Raw genomic sequence first — 23150 nt, 5'->3', positions numbered from 1 at the left:
GGCTAAGAGGGTTTCGTCAGTTTTAGATAGTGTCCATGTCTCAGATGCGTATGTGAGTACTGGGATTATGAAGGTTCTGTAAAACCCCCCAGCTTCGACCGTCGCGACACGAGATGTGAGCGGAATAATTTCCTCAGACTGTAGAAAGACCTGTTGGCTGTTAGCACCCTGGCGCGAATCTCCTCAGTTATGTCGTTGTTGGTGCTAACCTTTGACCCTAGATAGGTGAAGCTCGGGACGACCTCGAACTTTCGGTCACCTATTAGTACGTCACCCCCACGTATGCTCGCCGATGTTGTTGAATCATATAATAGTAACATAAAATTCATCATAATTCGGGTTGTTTTCGAACCAATCGAACCAAATTCTGCAGGTGGGAGTTTTTGGGAAGGGGAAATGTTCTGGTCAATGTTTGAAACCCCTCGCCACTTTATTAAGGGGGGATCCCAAACAAAATTTGGGTAAATTTCAGCAAAATTCGAAAAGTGTTCAAACAATTTGAGTCAAATTTAGCTGGTGCGAGTTTTGCCAACAACCAACGGGAAGCGGGAAGGAAAGCACTTGGGACTTAGCAAATAAAGAGACAGAGCAGCGAGGTCGAGCAGGATTCAGCTGTTTCCCGGCACCATGCATTCCGGGATTTAGAAAGTTTATGACTGACACCGACGCGGCTCAGGTACTGTTCCAGAACTTTTCGACCGATTTTTTTCGACTTCGCAGTCTCTTTTTTTCTATTCCTTTTCCTTTCCCGCAGCCGTTCGTCTTCCACAAGCTCGCGCATGAAACACCCTCCTCACGTGGTTTCTTCCGCTCTTTTCCGCCGCTGCCTACGATCGGACCCTCATGAACCGGCCCGCTCGCCTCGCGCTCGTCCTCGTCGCAGGCAGCGGGGGGTTCGATTTCAGCCATCTCAGCATTCCTCGTCCCCGTCGCAGGCGGAAGGGTAACTCGGGCACTCAATTTTGTTCACTGGGATAAATGCATGATGCGAGTGCGGCCATGTTGTTCATTTAGCGTAGCGTTGTTTTTATACGTGTAGGTTCAATGCTACCTCCATGTGCTACGGTCTATCCATTGCTCTGGTGTAACATAACCTTTATTTTCGAATTTAATTCAATTAATAACGAAGGTTCTTCGCCTCGCCATTCCTTTTTATCGCCCTTTCCTTCCTTCCTTTTTATCGCCTTCTCTGGCTGTATTTATTTATGTTATAATATTTCTTTTTATTGTAAATCCCAGGGCGAAATTCTATTATCATTCTTTCGTTCATCGCTCATATTGTGAGAGTCCTATTTCCGTTTTGCAGTCACTTGTGACGACAAACGGTTACATTAGTGTGCGTTCATCGAAGGTTGTATCGTACGACTTCCTCATACTTCGGATGAAACTTTTTCCAAGCGTTCTTTCGCTACTTGTCTGTCTATGTAGGAGGAGCGTGCGCCTTCTGCGGCTTGCTTGTGGTACCTGTGGTATTCTACTTTAGAAGTTAGCGGACTACAATTATTTTCAGTGATCTAAAAAATTCGTTTTTAAGTGGAATTTTCTATCAGTGGTGATAACTTGTTCTTGCATTAGAATAAAAGTCTAAACGCGGCTACTCTCTACCCACACCCCATCACCGAGAAGCACGTTTGAATAACCTGCAAAAAGATGGCAGACCTCCAAGACGTTGAGATGAACGGTGCTGGCCAAGAAACAGTCGAAAATGGGAACAATCAGCCTCAAACGGATCAAACCGCGAATTCAACCAGTGAGCCATCCGCTGCTAATGGTGGCAGTTCCGAAAACAGCAGTAATAGCCATACTGTACGCGATGACGACAGGTATGTTGGTGTTCGGGAGCGGGCGCTGTAGTTTTACTTATAATATATTTAACATTCATCTACCTTTCTAAGCGAGGGATTTTTACTCTCTGCGGAAGAATCAGTTTTTGGTGTGTGCTTCTTCCGGGAGGTTTTGAACTCGATTGTGTTTGATGTCTTGATTTGAGTATCGATATAAATCATAGTCCAAAAGCACATTTTCACACCTTCCCGAAGCCTGGTTTTGTATTTTCGGGGCATGCCCTTGCTGTGCCTTTGGATATTTCTTTCGCGTATGTGATGTAGTGTTTTAAAAATCGGATTTTGGAAAGCGACGCGCACGCGTTTTGTACGCAAGACATCCAAGACGCCATATGCAAAGAATTCATCGCGCTATAAACTCAAAATGGCGGGCGGCTTTATAGGAGTGAAAGATGCACGCTAGAAAGTGTGCCTAAATGTTGGGCGAATTATTTGAAAGAAACAGATAAACCAAACTACCAAAAATAGCATGTGACTCATTCCATGCCGCGTAAATACGAACCCTCGTTTTAGGGCTCAACATGCACTTGAAAAAAAAAACGCAGTTATCGTACTGTTCATGATTTATTATATATACATATATATATACACATATATAGTAAAGTAATATATACACATATATATACACTGCTCACTGTCATTTCTGTCCTGAATATCAACCTACAGCAGTGTTTATTCATATTGCACTTACCCGGCAGTCCTAGTGGTTTGCAGACCTTTGAGTCACCCTATAATTCCACCCGCCATTCCAAGTAAAATCATAATTACTACATAAATGAAACTACAACCTCCAAATTCAAACACAGGGTTTTATTGCGACAAACAGTAAAGTAATTCTATAAATCCAAATTTGTTCGCAAATGTTCAAATGGATTATTTTTCAGATTTTAATATTTTTTACCCTGAAAATTGAAACTGCTTCGGTAGGTGCTTAAGTTTACAACATTTTATAAGTTAAAATTTACTCTTGGTGTACTGTGCCATATGGATCTACTTGATCATAAAGTGTGATGTTCTTTGCCACAGCCGTGGATATTCTGCAAGATAACTAATCATTGCGAGACTAGGATAAGAACTAAGAGGCTTTGTTCTGTCTTAATAATGCGGAAAAACATAATATACAACCTCCAGCAAATCGATTAGACAGTGTTTGCGCCAAACCTTCTCTAAATCATCCAATGCATCTAATGCGATAATGCACGCTACAAGATTAAGCTTTAGGTAAAAAGACTCAGGATGGTTGTTATATCTGTTGAAGGTATTTACCAAGTAACAAGATATCATCACCACCTCCTGAAAGTGGTAGTCAAAGCTATAAATAGCGAACTATGAACATCAGAGAACTGTCACCAGTGTTGCATACGCATCACTCTAACCAATTTTGATCGATTTTTAGGTCGAAGCGAAAAGAGCGCTGGATTGGGGAACATTGTTAATTCAAAAGAGCTCCTACCGAATTTTGGAATAATGAAGACCACTCTAAGAAAGTTATATCAAGACCCGCCTGGCTGGGGCCGGTTCGTGAAAATAGCATGAAGCAATTCCAAGAACAGCCTCGAGATGTAAACAAATGTTTCCATCATCACAAACACTATGGCCATGGAAATTTCATATACCAAAAATTAAGCGCATGCTCTGTCGCAAAATGATAGTGCGTGTACAACACACAACGCAGTTATGTGTTGGTGAGGACGAAAACAGACCGACTCTATAATCTGTATGGTAGAGTGATCTTAGGAACAAGCATGGATTGTTTTTTATACAGTGCATCGTATCGACTCACGGCATGATTTTTCAGCAATCGCAAAGGAAAACGCTCGTGTGATTTGGTCCTGGTCACATAGGTCCTATAGAAGGGACCTTGTGCCGTTGGATAATCATCTTTTTCCTGGCATCAGCTTTGGCTAACCAGCAGCTCTCCAAACCGTAAGCGAAGCGGAAAAGTGGTTTATGTATTAGACACTTTTTGTGATAGGTAATTCTAAAATTGTATGTGTAAGAGTTTTGTAAATTGCTTAGAACCTTACGATAAATTGACCCCCGCTGAAAGAGCAGTCAGTAGTGCTCGTCGCTGTCACGCAGCAGGGGGAGCGCCCGTAAAAACGAACCGTGTCTCTGGTGCACGATAAGACCGCTCAGTGGTTGTTCCCGAAGAAGAAGAATTCTAAAGTTGATCGACACATAGAAGACAATTGTTAGCGAAGGCAACTATTTTCAATAAAAAAATCTAACCCTTTTCATTAACGTCTAAGAAAATCGCTACAAGGAAGATTGAAACTTAACCTTACTGAACTTAATTCATATGAGTTAAATAATTCGACATCAGAGTCGCAATTGAAGCATTGGTCATAGTAATAAACTAATGATTTTAGTTTATGCATCATTATCGTCAATTTGAAGTCAAAAGTGATACAATATTGTACTTCACTTTATTCCAATGTTTAAAAAAATACTGGACTTGGAACAGTTTTTGCCTCGCTTTACATACGCAAACCCAAGTTTCATTTGGCGCAATTGTTAGTATTTTTGTTTTGTGTGACGTCTAAAGCGTTCTCATCACACATTAAACTATTACTAACAATCACGTTTCTGAGTATATTACGAATTTTGCTCATGGTTGATCAACATTGATCCAAGCATCTACCGGATAGGTGAAGATTATTGAGGTTAAGTTACTATAACTTGTATTGATTCCTATTTCCTGGTCATTGAAACATTAGACAGGTCGTACAGAATCATAGCTGATCAATACAACCGTCAATTGAAGAAATAATGGATGATTTAGCAAACGTTAGGTGTTATAATGTTACTGTTTTATAAGAAGAAAAAAGCCTTGTTAGTTTTTGGAACAATGCCTTGTCCTAGGCTCAACGCACTACAAATAAATTGTGGTTTCGAAGTAAACGTTACGTGTGTATGCATAATTGTCGGGGCATATTTTCTGATGTTTTTTATTTTACAATTAATAATCGATGATTCTGATAACTTCAATGCCAATGCATTTCGAGACACGAATTTTATTACAGGACCGGCTCTAATATTTTCTTGCTGAACAGAAACCATAGCAACCTTTTAATAACATTCTTAATTAATTTGCGTATCGAGATGGTATCGATTTTCCATATTCTTGCATATTTCCTCGAAAACCGAATGCACGGTTTAAGTTTCATTCAATTTGGGTAATATACACTGTCAATAAATTCTAATGGAAATCATTTCATGTATCTAATATTTTGTAGCGAATTTGCGAATATATCTGAAGTTTTGCCACCAAGACTTTGTAATCTGCGAATTGGGTTTACTTTCTATTCAATTAGATCAATCAATCAATCCGTCCAGTCAATAATTAAATATTAGTTAAGAATCGGTCAATTGAGTTGTTGACACTCACTTGACTATGTTTGACTATGGATTTAGTCTTAATGTGTAGCATGTAACAAATGTTTATAGGATCCCGAAAAACTCCATATGGTTTGCGTTTAGTGGCGTTTATTACTTGCATTTTCTCTTAGCTGTTCTTAATAAAGACTAAAATCATCAATAAAGGATTACGCTCAGTTCCGAGGAGGCGATGGTTGCTGTTCTGTCCCCAAAAGTTTGATACCGACCTCTTGCTGTTCTACTGCTGCATTCGCTGTTGCTGCTGCTTAACATCAGCCAATATTAGTCAAGACCGGTTGCTAGATGAACTACTTCTGTTAAATGTGTAATACGTGTCACTATGATCAAGATTCACAAATTTTACTGCCCATTTGAGCGTGTTGAATTAGATTGTGCTATTCGTTGCTTGTCGAACTAGCGTTATCGTTCTTTAGCTAGGAAAAACAAAACACATGGATTCCTGTTTAGAGTGAACGACTAATATTGTTCCTCTCCGACAGGTGTTGAGAAAGTGTGCAAAAAACCTGAACTCTGAGGACATCTGAGAGAGAGAAAGAGTGAAAATGTTGGGGATTCTGCACCAGGATGTGCACGAGAGAAGATGGTATTTATGCTAACATAAATCAAATAAGAAACAATAATCTTAAAACCTAAAATTGAGATCAGCGTTTTTAAATACACAACAAAATGAAATTTTCTAGTAAAGGCAACCAATTTATTCAAGCCTTGAGTTTACTTCTCTTGATAAAAAAAACACATTTCAATTGTTTTTATTATAATAACTATGTTCGGAATACTTTCTAAACACATACACTTCATCTTGAGTTGCAAGTTCTGTTTTATGTTTTATATATATTTTATATTATACAATATTGAACAAGTTATTTCCTCTTATTTCATCTCATATTTCGTCCACCTGCTAGAAGAGCGAACACCAGGTCTCTTTGTCCATTTTTTTTTAAACAGTAATTTCAAGAAAAACATAACCATTTTGATTTATGCAATACCTTTTTAACAATTAACGATTGCATTGAAAAGTAAAACAAATCCAACAAATATACACCGAAAAGCAAAAAAACACGTTAACCTATTGTAACCAAACGAAGAGCAAAACTATTTCTGGTTCAAACTAACGATGTCATGCAAGTCTTCTTTACCACCCACCACCACCAACAAAAATCTGTGTTAGCATAATTGTTACAACGTTTTTTGCTCAGAACATTTGTCAAACAGAAATTTGTGTTGCAATTGTAAATGATGTTCGCATATTTGTAAAACGTTTATATATCTACTTTATGGCTAAGTTAACTGAAAAATAAAGTTTTTTTAACTATCAATACTGGGAAATTTAATAATAAATGAAATAAAGTAATGTATCCATCCACGTACTGTTATTATCTGTAAAGCTTTTACTATTTAATTGAGTTATTGTTGAAACGACTTCTTATTATTAACTATAAGTAAAATTTACATTCCTATGCAAACTATAGTAATAAATGTTCTAATTCGTAAATTTTCATCCACTTTTCCAGAAAATTATTCGTTGGTGGACTTAGTTGGGAAACATCTGACAGTAATATGCATTTTTCTTTTTTAAATTCAATATTTTCTTAAAAGTATACAAAGTATCCGTATTTTACATATAAAAATGCTGTGGCCTCCTGTTTTGTTCAATCTGTTCATATCCGTAATATTATGAAATCCATTCTTTATTCTCTTACTAACCAAAATTCCTCAGTATACCATCCTTCCACAAACACATCCATTTACATCTTCTATCTTATATTAACATCATTTCATTCAATAACTTGTGAGTCTCCAGTTAAGCGCTTAAGTTTTAGATACCCTCATCACTGTCCTTGCGAGATACGTTCATCATTCATTTGTTCGTCTTTCCGATTAAAACAAAACAGCGAGTCGAGTTTGAAATGAATTCTTTCCTAAATGATTTTTTTTTATCTATTTGTGTCCAAACCATAGAGGAATTGAAGGAACACTTCAGCGCATTCGGTGAAATTGAAACCATCAACGTAAAGACGGACCCAAACACAGGACGGTCACGTGGTTTCGCCTTCATCGTCTACAAAAATGCTGACTCCATCGAGAAAGTCGTTTCGGCTGGCGATCATGTTATTAATAACAAGAAGGTCGATCCAAAGAAGGCGAAGGCCCGCTATGGCAAAATTTTTGTCGGCGGTCTCACAACGGAAATCAGTGACGAAGAAATTAAGATTTTCTTCGGTCAGTTCGGAAATGTAAGTCAGCAACATTCAAAACATACACTTTTCTGTAGAAATGAAATAACTGAAAACTCATGTTAGTTTCTTAAATCCGTCTTTCTAAAAAAAAACTTTCAATTCTTGGTTGCAAATTCAATATATTTTTTAAACTTAAATAATGCTGCAAAATTGTGTTTTAAGTTTTAAGAAAACATAAAAATCAAATTTTACAATATTGGATAAATAATGAGCCTACTTCAACCATAATTTAAAGTAACAAAAAGAACATATAGCAACACCAGATCATTCGACAAAATGGCAGCTCACAACTGACCTATGTGAATTTCGCAAGTACGTAAACGTATAGTTTATTATTCCTACTAGCATTATAATAGGCAATAAATCGTCAAATTTAGCCAATGTAACATACATTCGATATTTGACATTTTACACTTGTCAATTGATTAAAATATAATGCATCCAAAGAAAGTAAACATGATCAAAAACGGATTCAAATTTATAACATGAGTTTTCTCTTTCACATCACTTTCGAATGCGTGTGTGATCATTTTTTTTGCTATGGTTGGTTAATATGATGATTCCCCTTTAACAGTTCTGCTTATGAAAGATGTGATTAAACTTTTACCAAATCTAAGCACAAAAATAATCTGAGCGGTTTTACCTAGCAAAAAAACTTCACCAGGGAAAATAACTACAGCTTATGAACATGGCTTCTAATAAATATTTTGTTTTCTTCTTTTCATGATTCAACGATCCAAATGTTATTTCGGATTGTTGATAAATAGATCGTCGAGGTTGAAATGCCTTTTGACAAACAGAAGAACCAACGAAAAGGTTTCTGTTTCATAACATTCGACTCGGAGCAGGTGGTGAATGAGCTGCTGAAAACACCTAAACAGACCATCTCTGGCAAGGAAGTGGATGTCAAAAAGGCAACACCCAAGCCGGACAACATGGGCCCGATGGGTCCCATGGGTGGTCGTGGCGGTATGCGCGGTCCTCCTCCACGAGGAATGCGAGGTGGTCGTGGTGGCCCCGGTGGTCCAAAAGGTGAGTCTTCTTTCTTCTGTCCTGTTTAATTTAATCATTTTCTTTTCGATGTTTTCTACCAAAATAAATCTTTTACGATTTCGCGTGTGTGTGTGTGTTCCGTTCCATCGTCATAAAAGAAATAGTTTAAAAACAGTACGAAAAAAATCGAAAATCCATTTTGCTTATATTTAGTTCTTATATGGTTTTGTTTTCTTCCGATAAATTCTTCATAGGTGGTTACGGTCAAGGCTGGGGCGGACAAGGTTACGGAGGCTACGGTTACGGTCAAGGATATGGCGGTGGATATGGTGATTATAGTTGCGATTATTTCGGCGGGTGCTTTGGAGGAGGAGGCTACACTGGTGCATACGATTTTGCCGCATACGGTTACGGTAAATACAACAACCGTTCGCCAAAGAAACATTAGCAGTCTTAAAAATTGCGGTATTATGTTTATCCCCTACTTTAGCAACTACCATTTTATGCTCGTAAAACATAATCTTGAAGTTTTCTTCGTTCTCTCATACAAAGCATAGATCACACATTGCATATGATGATGATTTGATTTTTTGTCTATTTCTCTCTACAAATCAAATAGTAATACTACTCGGATGAGTTGTATGCAATTATGGGAAACAAAAGTGAATAAATGTTTCATGTCTATTTTCTTCCACAATTTGTTTTTCTGCACACGTTAACCCAAACTCTTTTTAATTGGTTTAGTAATGTATGTGTGTGCAATTTTTTTGTTTATTGTAAACTAATCCTTTTTTATGAAACGTTTAACATTTGTTTTAATTATAAGTTCTTACTGTTTTACACAAGAGATGCTATTCTCTTGCTCTTTTTTGATGTTTAATGATTAGTACTATAATTGATTTGTGTCATTCTGTCTTGTTTGAATTTTAAACAGTGATTTGTAGATTGGCGCGTCAAGCATACGCAATTTTGACGGTTGAAAACTAAATTATGTATCATGCAATGTCCTCAAATTTTGGCGAACGGTTGTTAACTTTATCCTTTCTTGTCGGTATTTTCTTTTCGTTTTTGATGAATCCATTAGTTAATCTCTTTTTCTACACTGAGATTGCTTCTTCGTTGCGTATGTTCGTTCTTACATGTCTTTTATGCATGTTTTATACCTAGTTTCCAGTAGTATTTGGTATGAATTTCAACGACAGAGCAATCTAGCGAGAGATAACGAGAGAGAAAGAACGGAAAAGAGAAAAAAAGTAGGAGTGAACAAATGAAGGAAGTTAAAAAACAGAAAAACATGCGAAAGAGTGTCGTATAGTAAAGAATAACACACAACGATACAAAAGCGAGAGAACAAAAACTAGATTGCAAAAGCAGGCTACATATAAACAAGACACATGGAGAAAGAGAAAACCGATGAGGAACAGCGTATACTAAGGTGAAATCTCGACTAAAACTTCCCAGTAAAATGGAGGACAATTTGAAATATCAATACAAACAGTTAAGTACTTGAAAGATACAATTCTTAAAAATCATTTCAAGTCCTAAGTATCGGTTATCGCGATTGAGTGTGCCTCTCATTTCTCTCCCTTTCAAATCATCTACGACTTTTCCGGCGGATGTTTAGGCAGAGCAGTATGCAGAGAGAGTGAAAGAGAAAGAGATTAAGATAAGACGAAGAAAAATACGAGAAAAAGAGAAAGAGAGAGAAAAAAAAAAAGAAAATAGCCGTTATCCGTTGGGTGGGAACGCAAGAATATTATTGAAAGTATTTTTGGGAAAAAACCTTTACTTTCCTGGCCAGAAAGTTTCAGCCAGGCAATTTCCCTTTCTACGTGTCTTTCAGGCAATTTTCCATTCGAGTGCATGCGTTTGAGCTGATTGGTGGTTGTGTTTCATTACTTTTAAATTTTTTCGATCTTGCTGGTTTTCGTCAGCGTTTATCTTTGTAACACTGTAAAGACACATGCAGTTCCATATTTTCGATTTCTTCTATCATCTCGAATTGTTGCGTCTTAAATATATATAATGCAACGCGTATTTAACCATGATAATTGACGCGCACAACCATGGTATAAACGTGTTAAACTCTGCGTCAGATATTTTTTAAAGTTTATTCCTACACAGATTATCTCATACTTTGTTGAGAATGTGTTATTGATTGAAGATGGTGATATATGACTGATAGCAACTGTGATAATATCTCCAATTCTCAGGATACGCGTTAGAGTTAAGTTAATTTCGCTGCTGTTTAGTAAATCTTATTCAGCTATCTTGGATTATAGTTGTGCAAGAAAGTCGTATGTGAATGATCATGAGGTCATTTTAAACGATAGATGAATTTTTCAGATGACAAAAAGAAGCTTTTGAAGAACATATTGAAATTTCATTTCATTCATGTCAGTTTTTAAAGGAAATGATGATAGTGGTAGTTTTGTTTATATTATAATCGATACCCTTGGTATACTATACTTTCTATACTATTCACAACACCAATGAGGACCATTAGGATTTTCTCTTTCACTCTCTCTGTCTCTATCTCTCGCTCTCACCCTCTCTCTACCTCTCTCTACCTGTCTTTCCCTACTTCTCCCTATTTCTTAAATTTACTTTATCATTGATGCTTTCATCCATTTCATGCCCATGCTCTTGAAAATTTTGACGACACTGTTTGCCTCTTGGGTTGAATACTAACAACTCCCATACATGAGCACAAAATTGATTGTAAAATACATAAAACCAAGTTGGTTTTGCGGCCATGTTTTCGAAAACATGGTAATGTAATGTATTAATAATTTCGCTTGATAATTTCAAGTAGTAAGAGAATGAATATCGCGGCAGCCTTACTAAACAACTGAAAACAGAGCCAATAATAAGCCCCAATTTGTTTAAAAGAATCTTTTTAAGGTTTCCACTTTACTATTACCGGCCGTGTAGAACGATTCATTGTTGACTTTAGTTGCAATTTCTGAGGGCGTGCTTAGCTATTGAGAGTAAAAATCTTTTTGGTAGCCGTTTTCCAATGCTGCTACTGTGTTGTTGCGCATAGCCATATGACGGCTGAATTGCTCCCCACCCAATCAGTATAGGAAAAACATGCGATAAAACAAACTCTTAAGGCAGGCCATGACCCTTCTCCTAGCCAGCAATTGGATTCAGGATCGCGAAGTGGTCATTCTCGGTCACAGTTACGTTAGTAACGAATGTAGACCATTTTTTATGTTTGTCAGTGACAATCATTTAGCTTCTATGGTTTCCGACCATGACACGGAAATTCCGATGTAGGTCTATCAACTACCGGCGGCAAACGCTGCGTTTTGTTTGGTTAAAATATATTGTTAATTTTATAAACCAAATCAAGGAAAGTTATGAAAGCGAAGCGTAAGAATCTTGTGAGACTCACAATCAAATTATTGAAATGATATGAAACGTTGCCAGATGTTGTTTGAGGGTTGCTATTGTGTCATGAATTTTGTAGATATCAAAAATGAAGTCAAAATTGTGTATCTGACCATTTCTTCCGGACTTATTTGCTCCATATGTTCCGAAAAACACTTCTCGTATCTGCTATCAATGATGTTTTGCAATAAAGTAGGCAATTTAATTTGAACCAATTTTAAGTCGTTCCTGATGATGTCGCAATCATCAGGAACGTAATTTTCAATTTAATTTATCTAGATTGAAATGATTAGTTTGTGTTAGCTTGTATCATTGTTTCAAGTTTTTACGTTGTGTAATTAACGCAACGATGAACTAACATAATAACGTTCAATGTAAGTTATTTGGACGTGCAACTCCTTCCCTTCAGGAACACGCACGTATTACGAGATGTACGTCACGGTTGAAAGCGTTTTTCTTCTATTTTTAGTTAGCTAATGTTTCATATAAAATTTTCCTTTTCATTGCGTTTAACGAGCAACGCTACTCTATCTGTCACTTGCAATCAAATACTTACATTTTTAATTTATTGCTCAGATTTCATGCGCAATTTTATGTACATTCACACATATTATGTACTATGAAAGTGGAATGAACAAAGCAACAAATATAAAAACAAACCACATAATCTACACGAAGCAAAACGAAAAATATAAAAAATGGGAAAATAAGGTAGATGATAACGGAAATGCATTGTGGATCAATATGAAATTTGTACGTTGTATTTACTGTATATACAGTTTAAGACAAGAAAATGAAACTTAAATAAACTAAGTGAACAAAAAATTTCTTTTTTTCTACACCTTAGCTACCTTCTCGACAATGTGCTTCCTGCGTATCTCGGTCTTATTTTTCCCCTAGGTTCTGCTAAATCTCATCATGCGTGTCGCTGTGCAAACAGAGATAAAGAGAGAGATAGAGATGGAGATAGTTAGATAGATAGAAGGATGCATGAAGAGGCAAACGTAGCAACACAAATTGAGATAAGATATAAAGAGCACTAGTGAAAAAGAAGTGAGAGAACAGAAAAACGTTGAAATGCAAAACCGTCACTGTTCATCAAGTGGTTCAAACCGACTTATAGTAGGTGTGGAAAAATGAATGTGCCCAGCCTTCATGAATGTGCGGGTGCAGGTGGAAATGTGCAATTATGTTGCATCATTTATCAGTTGTTCGAATAAGGCATGTTCAAAAGAGAAAATATGTCTCATATAAGGTTAAATCAGCTTTCTATCTGATACCAATTTACCATCAATCCACATTTCCACTCTGGTAACTTCTTCATGACTTATGTTCCATACCTATAAAAACGTGAAAAGGGACGAAGTTGTTGCACTAGAAGAAGACACTAGTGTGTGTTATGGTTAGTTTGTAGATTAGTTATTTAAAATTAAATTTTTGAAGTCTAGATTTTACATTTAATTTTTTTGACTGCGTTTTTTCGATTCAATGATGTTGTTTGAATTGATGATATTATTTTGGTAGATAGTAAGACGAGCATATCCAATAGTAAGAATTTGCTATTTATGCCAATTTGTTATTTTAGATATTCGTTACTATGATTTCTATTTTCGCTTTTTCCTCGTCTTTCTCTTTACATCGAAATCTCTCTCGATATCTCCAAACATCTGATTTCCCTGCCCGATATTTGTTGCACTATCGTATAGAATGAATATTTTCTCTTTCCACTTTCCGTATGTTCACACCGAAGCAAGTGATTATTAATTTCTCCAAGACGGTTGTTTAATTTTTTACGTTGTTAGTCCTCCGTATGTATCGATGCAGAGAACATGTTTAAGGTAACAGATGAACGGCAAAATTGGGTTTGTCTTCCTCCCCTTTATCCGAAAACGAATTATCAACAGATTCTCCTATTCTCATTCATCATGAGAAAAACTGTGTAGCCTTCCTCCGGACATCGCGCATCACAACCGTGTTGTCACCAAAAGCTTTATGTGCGCGCCCTTCGCACCCATCACATACCAGATACATAGAATTTTTGCAAATTATATCTCTTATGAGCCCTGGTTTATGAATTCGACTAAACTTGAATTCGATGATTAACGTTTCTCTCGGTGTGTGGATGGGTGTATAGCGTGCGCGGCAGCGAGTGGTCGCTCTTGGTGACTAAGGTTTTTTAATTTATATTTTACATGATTACCGACTATCACTCATGCCTGTTTCTGTTCTAGATGATTACGGTTACGGAGGTTACGATGGAGGTTACATGAACGGAGGTCGACCGGGCGGTCCACGAGGAGGAGGGGGCAAAGGTAGCATTTTTTAGGATTCTACTATTGTTACTTCATTTACCTTTATTCCTCAATACACACGTGCACACATAAACGCATTAACGCGCCCTTCAACATAGGATCATATCATCTCGAAAGTCAAGTCACGTCACGATATACATGGTTTATTTCACATACACCCTGATAAAATCGTTTTGATGTAAAATATATATTATTTTTGACTTCTAAATCATTTTTAAAAGGTACGATTTTTTTTTATGAATATCACATGTATATTCTTTCATATCTGTGTCATTCATTTACCAAGTTTTACTGCAGAGTCTCTTCTTGTTTGACAAATATCGGTAAATTGAGTACACTCCAAAATTTAACCTTATTTTGCATTGTCAGTGACCTTAGCGACAGCGCCCGTTATGTTCGTTTCAGGCGCGGCTATTTCATTTGACACTAAACTATGAGTACAAAACAATACAACCTGAACTTTCACTCCTCTTATTGCAAACTTTTCTCCTTATATAATGCTTTTGCTTTACTTTTCGGTGCTTTTTATTCTCCTTTTGCTATTCGAACTTGTATTCACTGATACGGAAAAAATTGCTATGGACTTATGAAAGGTTTATTCTTCAGTTGAGTTCCCCGACAGAAGTGTTTAGAAAATCTTGGTCTATTGCGAAAATTGAACGGTTGCGTTTGCTCTTTATCCTTTTCGATGGGTAGAAATACACAGCCTGCTCTAAGGTTTAATGTCCCTTCTACTTTTCGTCCGGCTTGATTTTAATAGTCGAACATGTTCTCAATGGTTTCATTGACATTTCGTTCGGAATACTCTTTGCACGCATAGTACTTAAAACTTGTTGTTTTTACTTGATCTTCCGTAGGTGGCGCTGGTGGTTACGGAGGTGGAAAACAACGAGGCGGTGGAGGTGGTGGTCGCCAACCGCGTCATACGCCCTATTAATAATTTGACGTAAATTTAACTTCATTTATAGAAATAACCAACGTAAAAAATCATCAGTTCAGTTTAATTTTACTACAGACAGGCTATCCTAAAGGGAAGTGCCGCAAAAGCGCCAGAAACAAGAAGATCCCGGTTAATTGTATACAGTAGTTAAGGCATATGTTTCAGTTCCATAACTGGAGGATACGGCCATCCGCTTGGAGTGGATGGAGCTAAACTTCTGATTTTTTGGAGTTCCCTCAGTTTAACCCGCCTAATAGAGCAGTCGGTAACGCGCGTCGCTCTCACGCAGCTGGCCTGGGTTCGAATCCCGGGACCGGTTGTCACGCAGCCGGCCATGGTTTCGATTCCCGATACCGCCGTGGCAGGGGGGTTGGCGCGGGGCTAACAACCCCGTCCGTAAAAACGAACCGTTACAGAAAGCATATTCAGAGATTAGGATGGTCTCTGGTGCAAGATAAGACCGCTCAGCGGTTGTTCGCGAAGAAGAAGAGCTCAGTTTATACGGTAGTATTATCGTACCACCATTTGTCATCTCAATTAGTAGATCACGCCTAACGGCATGTGACGCAATGCAATGATAGATCGACATTACTTTATCAATAGAGAAACAATAATTGTCTTTGCATTGCGTAGGATTTGGTATGCGATGTAAGGGGGGTCAGGTTTAGTATAGCCATAACTAATCGCACCAATTTATCTTTTGGCCTTTTTCTTCCATCCTCTCCAAAGTCATGAGCTGGCTATAAAGGAGGGTATCCTTCACAGTTTGGGATTCAATATGATCCCACGCCTTAGTATTAAGGTTACTGAATAAGTGTGACGTTAGGCGATATTAAAACTTGTGTTTTGAAGCAACTGTACATCAGACAGAACTGGTACAGATATGTAAAAGGAAAATCATGTTTAGTGAGAGAATCACAGGAGCTGAAGAGAGGATTGACAGTACGAAGGAAGAAAGGAACTTAAGGAAAGGACATAGAACAAAACTGAGCAAAAACGAATAAAAAAAACAGATAAAAACAGATTAGGGCACAGTTCCCTTCAGCATATTATGTTACTAAAGCGTAGTTAAAGAAGTAACAAACTGGGCCCCTTCTCTTGAGACATCCTTCATCCCTCTTTTTAACTATTCCAAATGAACGAAATGAATGAAATGAACGAAATGAACAAATGTTCCAATTGTAAATTAAAACGTTAACTAAGCAAACCAATTGTGTTTTTATCTCTTAAAATGGACGGGTGCACCGAATCTGTAATACTGGGCCAGACCACAGCTGACCAGGTTAATAATTTGTGTAATGATGAACATGGTCAGCTGTGGTATGAATACTAGTGGGGTGCTAAAAATGTCTTTCGCAACCGTTCGTCAAACGGAGATTGTGTGGAGGAGATGATTCCAACCGTTGCTGATAGTGCCATAGGAAACAACACCACACCAGGGATCGAGCCCTTTTGCTTCGGGATTGCCATTGCTTTTATATTTCTTTATTGGATGTTATATCAGCGTTATTGTACACTCAACAAACGGCAGAGAGCGCCGCAAGAAACTGAACTGCCCAACCTCCGAGGTGCGCTGCTTGTTATTCACGTTCACTTCACGTACTGCAACAGTCAACATGGATTGGTGCTTGACATCTATCCCCGTTTCGCTTGTCTGTTCGTGACTACTTTTCCTGTAGGTAGACCAAGGAGATACCATTGAACACATGGACAACTTGGTTTTCCTTCCTGTTTGCCCTTTCACCGGCCACAATTTGCTTTTGTAGGGTTTACTGGATAACTGGTGTCGAAAAGTTTTTTACAACCTTCATTCCTGTGGGTTTTGTGTTTAATAGTACAGAACGCAATTGAATAGCTGGCGGCGGGGTGGTATTCTAATTCCACCTGGAAAGGACTCTTGTATGTAGGAAACCGTTACAATCGACCGAGAACCATTCGAAAAGGCGGCCATGGCAAATTTTGTTCAGTACACCTAACGGAAAGTTGTAAAAGCCACGCTCCACATCGTAAGCTCTGCTTAGCTAGGGTTGAAAGAGTGGTACTACAAGTATATACACATTCTCGGTACACTTTGAAGCTTTTCACGAGCGCAATAAATCTTCGGTGTGCCGCGGTCGCTCAAGGCAGAAATCCTCCATAAATGTAACCGTGCTCACTGCGCACCAGCGCGGCCGATTTCTCGTAAGGCTCGGTGGCGTTGGAATGTTTATGCGAAATAATGTGCTGGTTTTTCTGCCAGTGGCTTTGCTTTTGCAGCTGGCTTAGGCGGTTTCCGGTGATGCGATGACGCTGCTGGACCACGCTACGGTCAGCGGACTGTTGCCGCTGGCGATTGTAGTCGGTCGTGATGAGCTTGACGACAACCTGCCGGCGCTCGGCGGCCGTAGTGATGCCACTATTAGTGGCCAACAGCTGGGGCGAACCATTGGGGCGGACCGGCCCTAGCCCCAACTCTAGGCGTCGCGTCGTTTCGGCCGTTTTCTCGTGCTCGATCGCCACCAGCTCGTCGCGGTTCTGATAGACCATGCAGAGGGCCCGCATGGTGAAGAAGTACAGAAGCTCGACCCCGGACAGCAGGCTGAAGCCGAGAAACAGACCCGCGATGCCACCGAATGACACGAGCAGATCCACCCACCCGAACAGCACTTCTCGCTTGTAGCGTATAATGGGCCACGTCAGGTACTCGATCGTCACTTGGGCTTCCTGGTGCTCCTCCTCGGTCTTCATACTGCCGATATGGAGGAAAAAATGGAAGAGTGGTGGTGGGGGGGGAGAGAATCGTTAAAATGGTGGATGGCCGGCACACTAGCTCGGCGCAATGGCGTACATTTTCGAATACTTCTCTATGTCGTACACCGTATTGAGGCACCCGAGCTCGCAATCCTGGCAGCTGCTGATGCTCGTAATGTTCGCACTGTGCTCGCTCAGGCAGCCGAACTGCGCCACCGTGCAGAGCGGTATCGAGCGAATCGGTGCGTAGAACGGTGGTGCGCACTTGCAGAACTGGAGGCTCTTCGCGATGCGACATTCTTTCATGCAGCCCGAGAACGTGTACGCATCCTGGTAGAACTGGAGTTTTTTCTCCTCGGGAAAGATGCACTTCCGTTGCCCGATCGACAGCTGCTGCGCGTCGTCGGTCGTGTACGTTTGCTTCATCGAGATGAGAAACTCCACCTTCGACTCGACGTCCCACAGGACCTGCGGCTGAAAGTCCCAGCCGGAGATCTCGTTATACGAGTGCACAAAGATGCTCGACTCCCGGAGGGGCTCGAAAGTCAGGGCCCACTTTTTGTCCGTCTCGAACAGCACGTGTACGTCGGTGTTGAGCAACCTGCAAACGATGGAAACGTCAACGTCACAGGAGAAACGGGCCCATTGGCCGTCCCCGTCCCCTCATGATTCTCACTCCAGGTTCCAGCTGTTGGTGTAGCGGGCGTTAAACCCGAAGCAGAATCCGTGCTCGGTATACATCGGCTTAAACATCTCGCAACAATCGATGTCCTCGTCCTTGTACCGGCAGACGGCGAACGTGTCGTTGCAGCGGACCGCCACCCGGAACATCAGGTCGCGCAGATTGGCCGCCCGCAAGACGCCATTCCCGGCCGGCAGCCCGCCGACGGTGGCGGTAATCTCCTGCAGCCGGCCGTACGACAGCTGCGTCAGTAGCCGCAGGAAAGGTTCGTAGATCTCGCTACCGGCTTCCCAGCCGGCCAGCTGCTGGTGGGCCACGCGTCGGACCGCTTCCTCGTCGTACGGTTCCGTCGGGCAGACCAACACGGTCGGGAAGATGACCTGCTGGTTGTGGAAGTCCGTGTCCAGCCCGGTGATGGTCGGGTTGGTTTGGAACTTTTCCCACAGACTGAAGATGATCACCACCGCGGCGATGAAGCCGAACGTTACGAAGCAGAACCACATGAAACGCTCGAAAAAGGGCCGGCCTTCCTCGGCGATGTACCGCACGCCGTGCAGTGTGGAGTTGTCGAAGAACTCCTTCGTTTGAAAGATGAAACTGCGCCGCAGCAGACGCCACGCTTTGAATGGTGGCGGCGGCGGTGGCTTCGGTGCCATCTTCAGGCCACGCTTCAGGCCCGCCGTGCCACGCTTCGGGTGAACCTTTTTCGTCGCTCTCATGGCCGGAGACGGACAGTGTGCTGCCGGAGTTAAGGTTGCGGTTCGAACGGCTAGCGGTGGTTCGAGAGCCTCCAGCGGGCACCTCCAGCGGTTGTACCGAGTAAGCTGGAACTGGAGCTCCCGAAACGAGATCCCTGCGCCTCGGGTGGCCGGTCGCATGACTGAATCCCATTACCCCGCCGTCGCCGTCGATAACGATCAGCATCGTTGATACGATGTCCGTCGCCATGTCGGCGATGTCTCTGCCGATACGGAATGGGAGCTACAATCAGAATGGAAATGCTTGTCCCTGAAATCATACATATTGCATTAACCCCCATTAATGAGAGCTGCCCAATGTATCGATGGATCAATTTAAATTACCATCACTCATTATGACACAGCGGGCCGAGTAAAACGTAAATCGCTCGTTAGCCGAGACACGCCATTTAGGTGCGACGCAGATTGCCTGCTTTAAGGCGCTTTCACATCGCTGAGGCGCGAACGATGTTTGTTTTCACTCGTAGCGGTAACAATCGGGCATTGGCGGGGCCACAACATGACGGCACGTAAATCCGTGTTACTCTGATGCAGTGAAAAGCGGTAGCGGTTGGCGCGCGATGCACCCGTTGGGCCGATCAAGGAACTAGTTTCCTGCGGCGTGTGAATCAGCATGGAAAGTTCCAGCGCAGCGCCATTTTTAAATGACGCAAGCAACATTTTCAGCAATCGGCCGTGAAAATGAGGCACCGTAACGGAGCGTTAACTCGCATCCACCTTCGGCTGGAGATAGTGTACATCTGGATTGTACACGCGTCTGTCAACTGTAAAAGATGATGCGAACGCCGATGCTCCGGAGAGCGTGTTCCGGGACCGACACTTTTTAACACCTGCGTAATGTCTCCCCCCATGCACATTGTCTTGGCGCCCGGCCCGCGGGGTCTTTCGTCGCGCGGATTCTGCGTGCGGTCCAGGTGTGTTTTACGTCTGTTTACCGCCGGCCGCGCCGCGGATCGCCGGTTATTTGTTACAGAACCTGCACCCGCCAGGGCTTTCCTCCCTCTACCCCCTCCTTTCTGGTGCCCTGCTTGCCAATGGCCATGGGTGTGAAACGAGCGTGAGTATTTGCGTAAATTGCACATTGCCCCTGACGCACTTGACGCATCAATTGGCGTGTGACGCTTGAAGTCCGCCCCTTTGGCGCCGGTCCGGTACCTCTGCTCTGATTCCGGCCGCGCTTCGTCGGCCGCCCAGCGGACCCCATCGAAGTTTTGCCCAAAAGCCCCGCTGGTGACGAGTCAACGGTACCGACTGACGGCAATGGGACGCCTAGGTTTGGGCCCAGGTTTTGTTGGATGTGTGACACACGAACGCTGAAGCTGAGTCACTGTGCCGGGGGATTGTCGGAGTGCGAAGAGCTTCCGGAACGGACGGACGGACACACTTCTCCACTACTTGCAGACTGAACATTCGAGTTGGGCTTAAATTCTCCAACAGTAATGGAACTGGAACTGGTTGGAGGCAGGAAGCGAAGACAATCCGTCTCTGTCGCAAGGTTCCTACTGCGTGGATATTCCGCACGGACACGATCCTTACTCACGCAAAGGTACTCTGGGCAAGGCGCCAGAGCTAGTCCCAGTCCAAGTAGCCAGTCCAAGAGCACGAGAGCGTCCACTCAAGCAGCGTCAAGTCACCAAATGGAGTGGAGAACTCCCAACAGGCTCCGAAGCGGACACTAGGCAGTTCGACTCTCCCTGACCTCCCGAAGTGGACCCGCCACGGACGGGGGCTGATACACTCCCTGGTCGTTCCTGGACGATCCGAACAAATTGATTCGATCAGCATCTGGGGCTGCCGCATCTCCTATGCACAGACAGACCCGAGGCATACAGACCCGAGGGACAGACAGCGGTAAAGAGTGTGTGAGAGAGAGAAAGAGGGAGCTAGAGAGAGAGACGGAGCAAGTAGAAGCGACAATAGACAACGAAAAAAGCCCAAATCCAACACGAGCGGCCCGCGGTCCCCCGGGTCCTGGAGGTCCAGAGGCCAGGAATGGAGTTTTTGTCGCGGGACCACAACCACCACGCCTCGTAGGCCTTGTAGCGCCGCGGAAGGTCGAGCCCTAGGAATTGGAGAACACGTCCATAAATCAGTGCTGCTGCTGTCGCCGCGCAGATACTCTCCGCCGCCGCCGCCGCTGCTGCTGCATCGTGGAGTGGGAACTTTATGCCCGTTTATAGACTCGAGCGCCTCGCTTTGTCCTCGCTCTCCGGGACACACTATTTGTCCCTCCTGCTCCTCCTCCTCCTTCTCTTCTGCTTGCCTCCTTGGCACGCCCGTTCTGGTCCGGGGTTCCCGCGCGATCGCGCGGGGAACTAGTTTAGCCGGTGGGGCGCTGGTGGAGTGAGTGGCGGAGTTATGTGGCAATGTGCCCAGTTGTGGATTGTATCGTACTTTTCGGTTCCCCTCCCGTTCCCACCCGTGTTGATGTTGCCGTCGTCGCCGACAGCCACCGAATCGGGCAGGAACGGCTAATCTGTGATCTAGAAACATGAGCGTTCACACACACACACACACACACACACACAGTTACTAACCAATAATGATAACAACAGCATCGAGGGCATAAAAGCAAATAAAACGCACACCTCCTATGCTGGACTATGCTTTTGTTTCCGGTGCCCGAGGCATCTCCCGGAAACAGTGTGTCCGCTGAAGCTGTGGGAGCCTTCGTCGGACGTTCGCGGGTGGTGCGGGGGGACTGGCTGCGTCGGACCCACATGATGTGATCACACTCTGGGCTCTCGGTCGGGGCGCCGGGCCCGATGGACAAACGAAATAGAAGAGACCGCTGCACCTGAGACCTGAGCATAAGAATGTCTACATGTCATGTGTCAGTTGGGCGCATTCGTTTATTGGCTTTTCTTCCTTTAGTGTAATCGTTAATGTTTTGTTTTATCATTGCCTCTATGTACACCTCTCTCTGCTCTCTCTCTCTCTCTCTCTCTCTCTCACTGTGTCTTTCTCTATTGCTGCTCCTTCCGCGGCGGGGGTTATGCTGTGTCTTCCAAACGTTGGTGAATGACAACTGAAGCGAATTATTGGGATCCTATTTTGGGTGCCTAAACCACATAAAAACCATAAACAACGCCTTTCGCCATCGCCCCGGTGCATCATGCAGGATGATGCCATACAGCTGACAGTCAAAATCTCGGTTTTGCGCCCCGATCTTCCCGAAACCAAACACTAGATGAATCACCCTATAGTTAGCTTGGGTACTTACTGATTCACATAGTGTGTCCATGGCGTATAGGCGTATTTATTTTCTCTTGACAAACACCCTCTCGCAACCCCTCTACAAGTACTCTGAGCGGCGAGGTGTGAAGGAGGCTGTAGAAGATAAAAAAAAAAACATCGAAAGAAGCTACAGAGAGCTACAGAGACCTGCGGCCGTTGCAAACGAGCGATCTATTCCATATTCGGTATACGCCAACCAAACTTTCCACTGACCCCGTGTGATGCAATCTGGCAACGGCCGTCTCTGCCGGAAGCCAACTCCTGTCCAGCTCGTCGTGGCAAAAACGCCGATGGGTCACTTGGTTGATTGGTCACTGGTCGAAGTTAAGTCCAGCCTCCGCCACTGTCTCCGGGCGCTAGTAGTTTGGCTCGAAACCTTTGGCCGACGGATGCTGGGTTCACCTGGCAACGGCCCTCCGTGCCTCCTCCGTGGTGACTTCCAGGGACTTCTTGGGAACCTCATTGAATGGGTCAAGTGTGTGTGTTTGGTATGTCGGGCGGTCGGAAACATTAGACGTTTTGATGCATTGTTGTGTATCACCGGATGTCACACTGTCCCAAGCCTTCCTTTGATGCGCCACCTTCCAGCGCGCTGCAATGCTCGCTTCTCGCTCTAGGC

At 42.4% G+C, this 23150-nt stretch overlaps 2 protein-coding genes across 6 annotated transcripts; one reads left to right on the top strand and one right to left on the bottom strand.

Moving 5' to 3' along the window:
- The first annotated feature begins 1432 nt into the window (after nt 1–1432).
- LOC128272210 (RNA-binding protein squid-like) lies at nt 1433–16322 on the top strand. 5 transcript variants are annotated; one of them, XM_053009993.1, is made up of 7 exons: nt 1433–1823; nt 6758–6798; nt 7206–7480; nt 8251–8515; nt 8731–8805; nt 14104–14184; nt 15042–16322. In XM_053009993.1, the coding sequence occupies exons 1-7, from the start codon at nt 1651–1653 to the stop codon at nt 15119–15121; spliced, it is 990 nt and encodes a 329-aa protein (XP_052865953.1). In that variant the 5' UTR covers nt 1433–1650; the 3' UTR covers nt 15122–16322. The 5 variants fall into 5 exon arrangements, with proteins under 5 accessions (XP_052865953.1, XP_052865945.1, XP_052865937.1 ...); XM_053009985.1 differs by having other exon boundaries at nt 8731–8883; XM_053009977.1 differs by having other exon boundaries at nt 8731–8904.
- Nucleotides 16323–17242: 920 nt separating this feature from the next.
- Nucleotides 17243–19255, bottom strand: LOC128269802 (sodium channel protein Nach-like). Its single transcript, XM_053007209.1, has 3 exons — nt 18531–19255; nt 17952–18455; nt 17243–17852 (listed from the first exon to the last, which is right to left on the bottom strand). Exons 1-3 carry the CDS (start codon nt 19253–19255, stop codon nt 17243–17245), a joined length of 1839 nt encoding a protein of 612 aa, XP_052863169.1.
- Between the last annotated feature and the right edge of the window lie 3895 nt (nt 19256–23150).

Source organism: Anopheles cruzii, chromosome X (assembly GCF_943734635.1).
Source record: "Anopheles cruzii chromosome X, idAnoCruzAS_RS32_06, whole genome shotgun sequence".
NCBI lineage: Eukaryota > Metazoa > Arthropoda > Insecta > Diptera > Culicidae > Anopheles > Anopheles cruzii.
Note: the sequence above shows the minus strand (reverse complement) of the source record. Positions and strands in the feature narration are given on the sequence as shown.

Excerpts from the sequence above, each read along its gene's own strand:
- LOC128272210 (XM_053009977.1), top strand. The coding sequence starts at position 1,651 with ATGGCAGACCTCCAAGACGTTGAGATGAACGGTGCTGGCCAAGAAACA. Across the intron at positions 8,516-8,730 it reads TGGCCCCGGTGGTCCAAAAG|GTGGTTACGGTCAAGGCTGG; the intron begins GTGAGTCTTCTT and ends AATTCTTCATAG. Across the intron at positions 14,185-15,041 it reads ACGAGGAGGAGGGGGCAAAG|GTGGCGCTGGTGGTTACGGA; the intron begins GTAGCATTTTTT and ends GATCTTCCGTAG.
- LOC128269802 (XM_053007209.1), bottom strand. The coding sequence starts at position 19,255 with ATGAGAGCGACGAAAAAGGTTCACCCGAAGCGTGGCACGGCGGGCCTG. Across the intron at positions 18,456-18,530 it reads ACCAACAGCTGGAACCTGGA|GTTGCTCAACACCGACGTAC; the intron begins GTGAGAATCATG and ends CATCGTTTGCAG. Across the intron at positions 17,853-17,951 it reads ATAGAGAAGTATTCGAAAAT|TATGAAGACCGAGGAGGAGC; the intron begins GTACGCCATTGC and ends CCATATCGGCAG.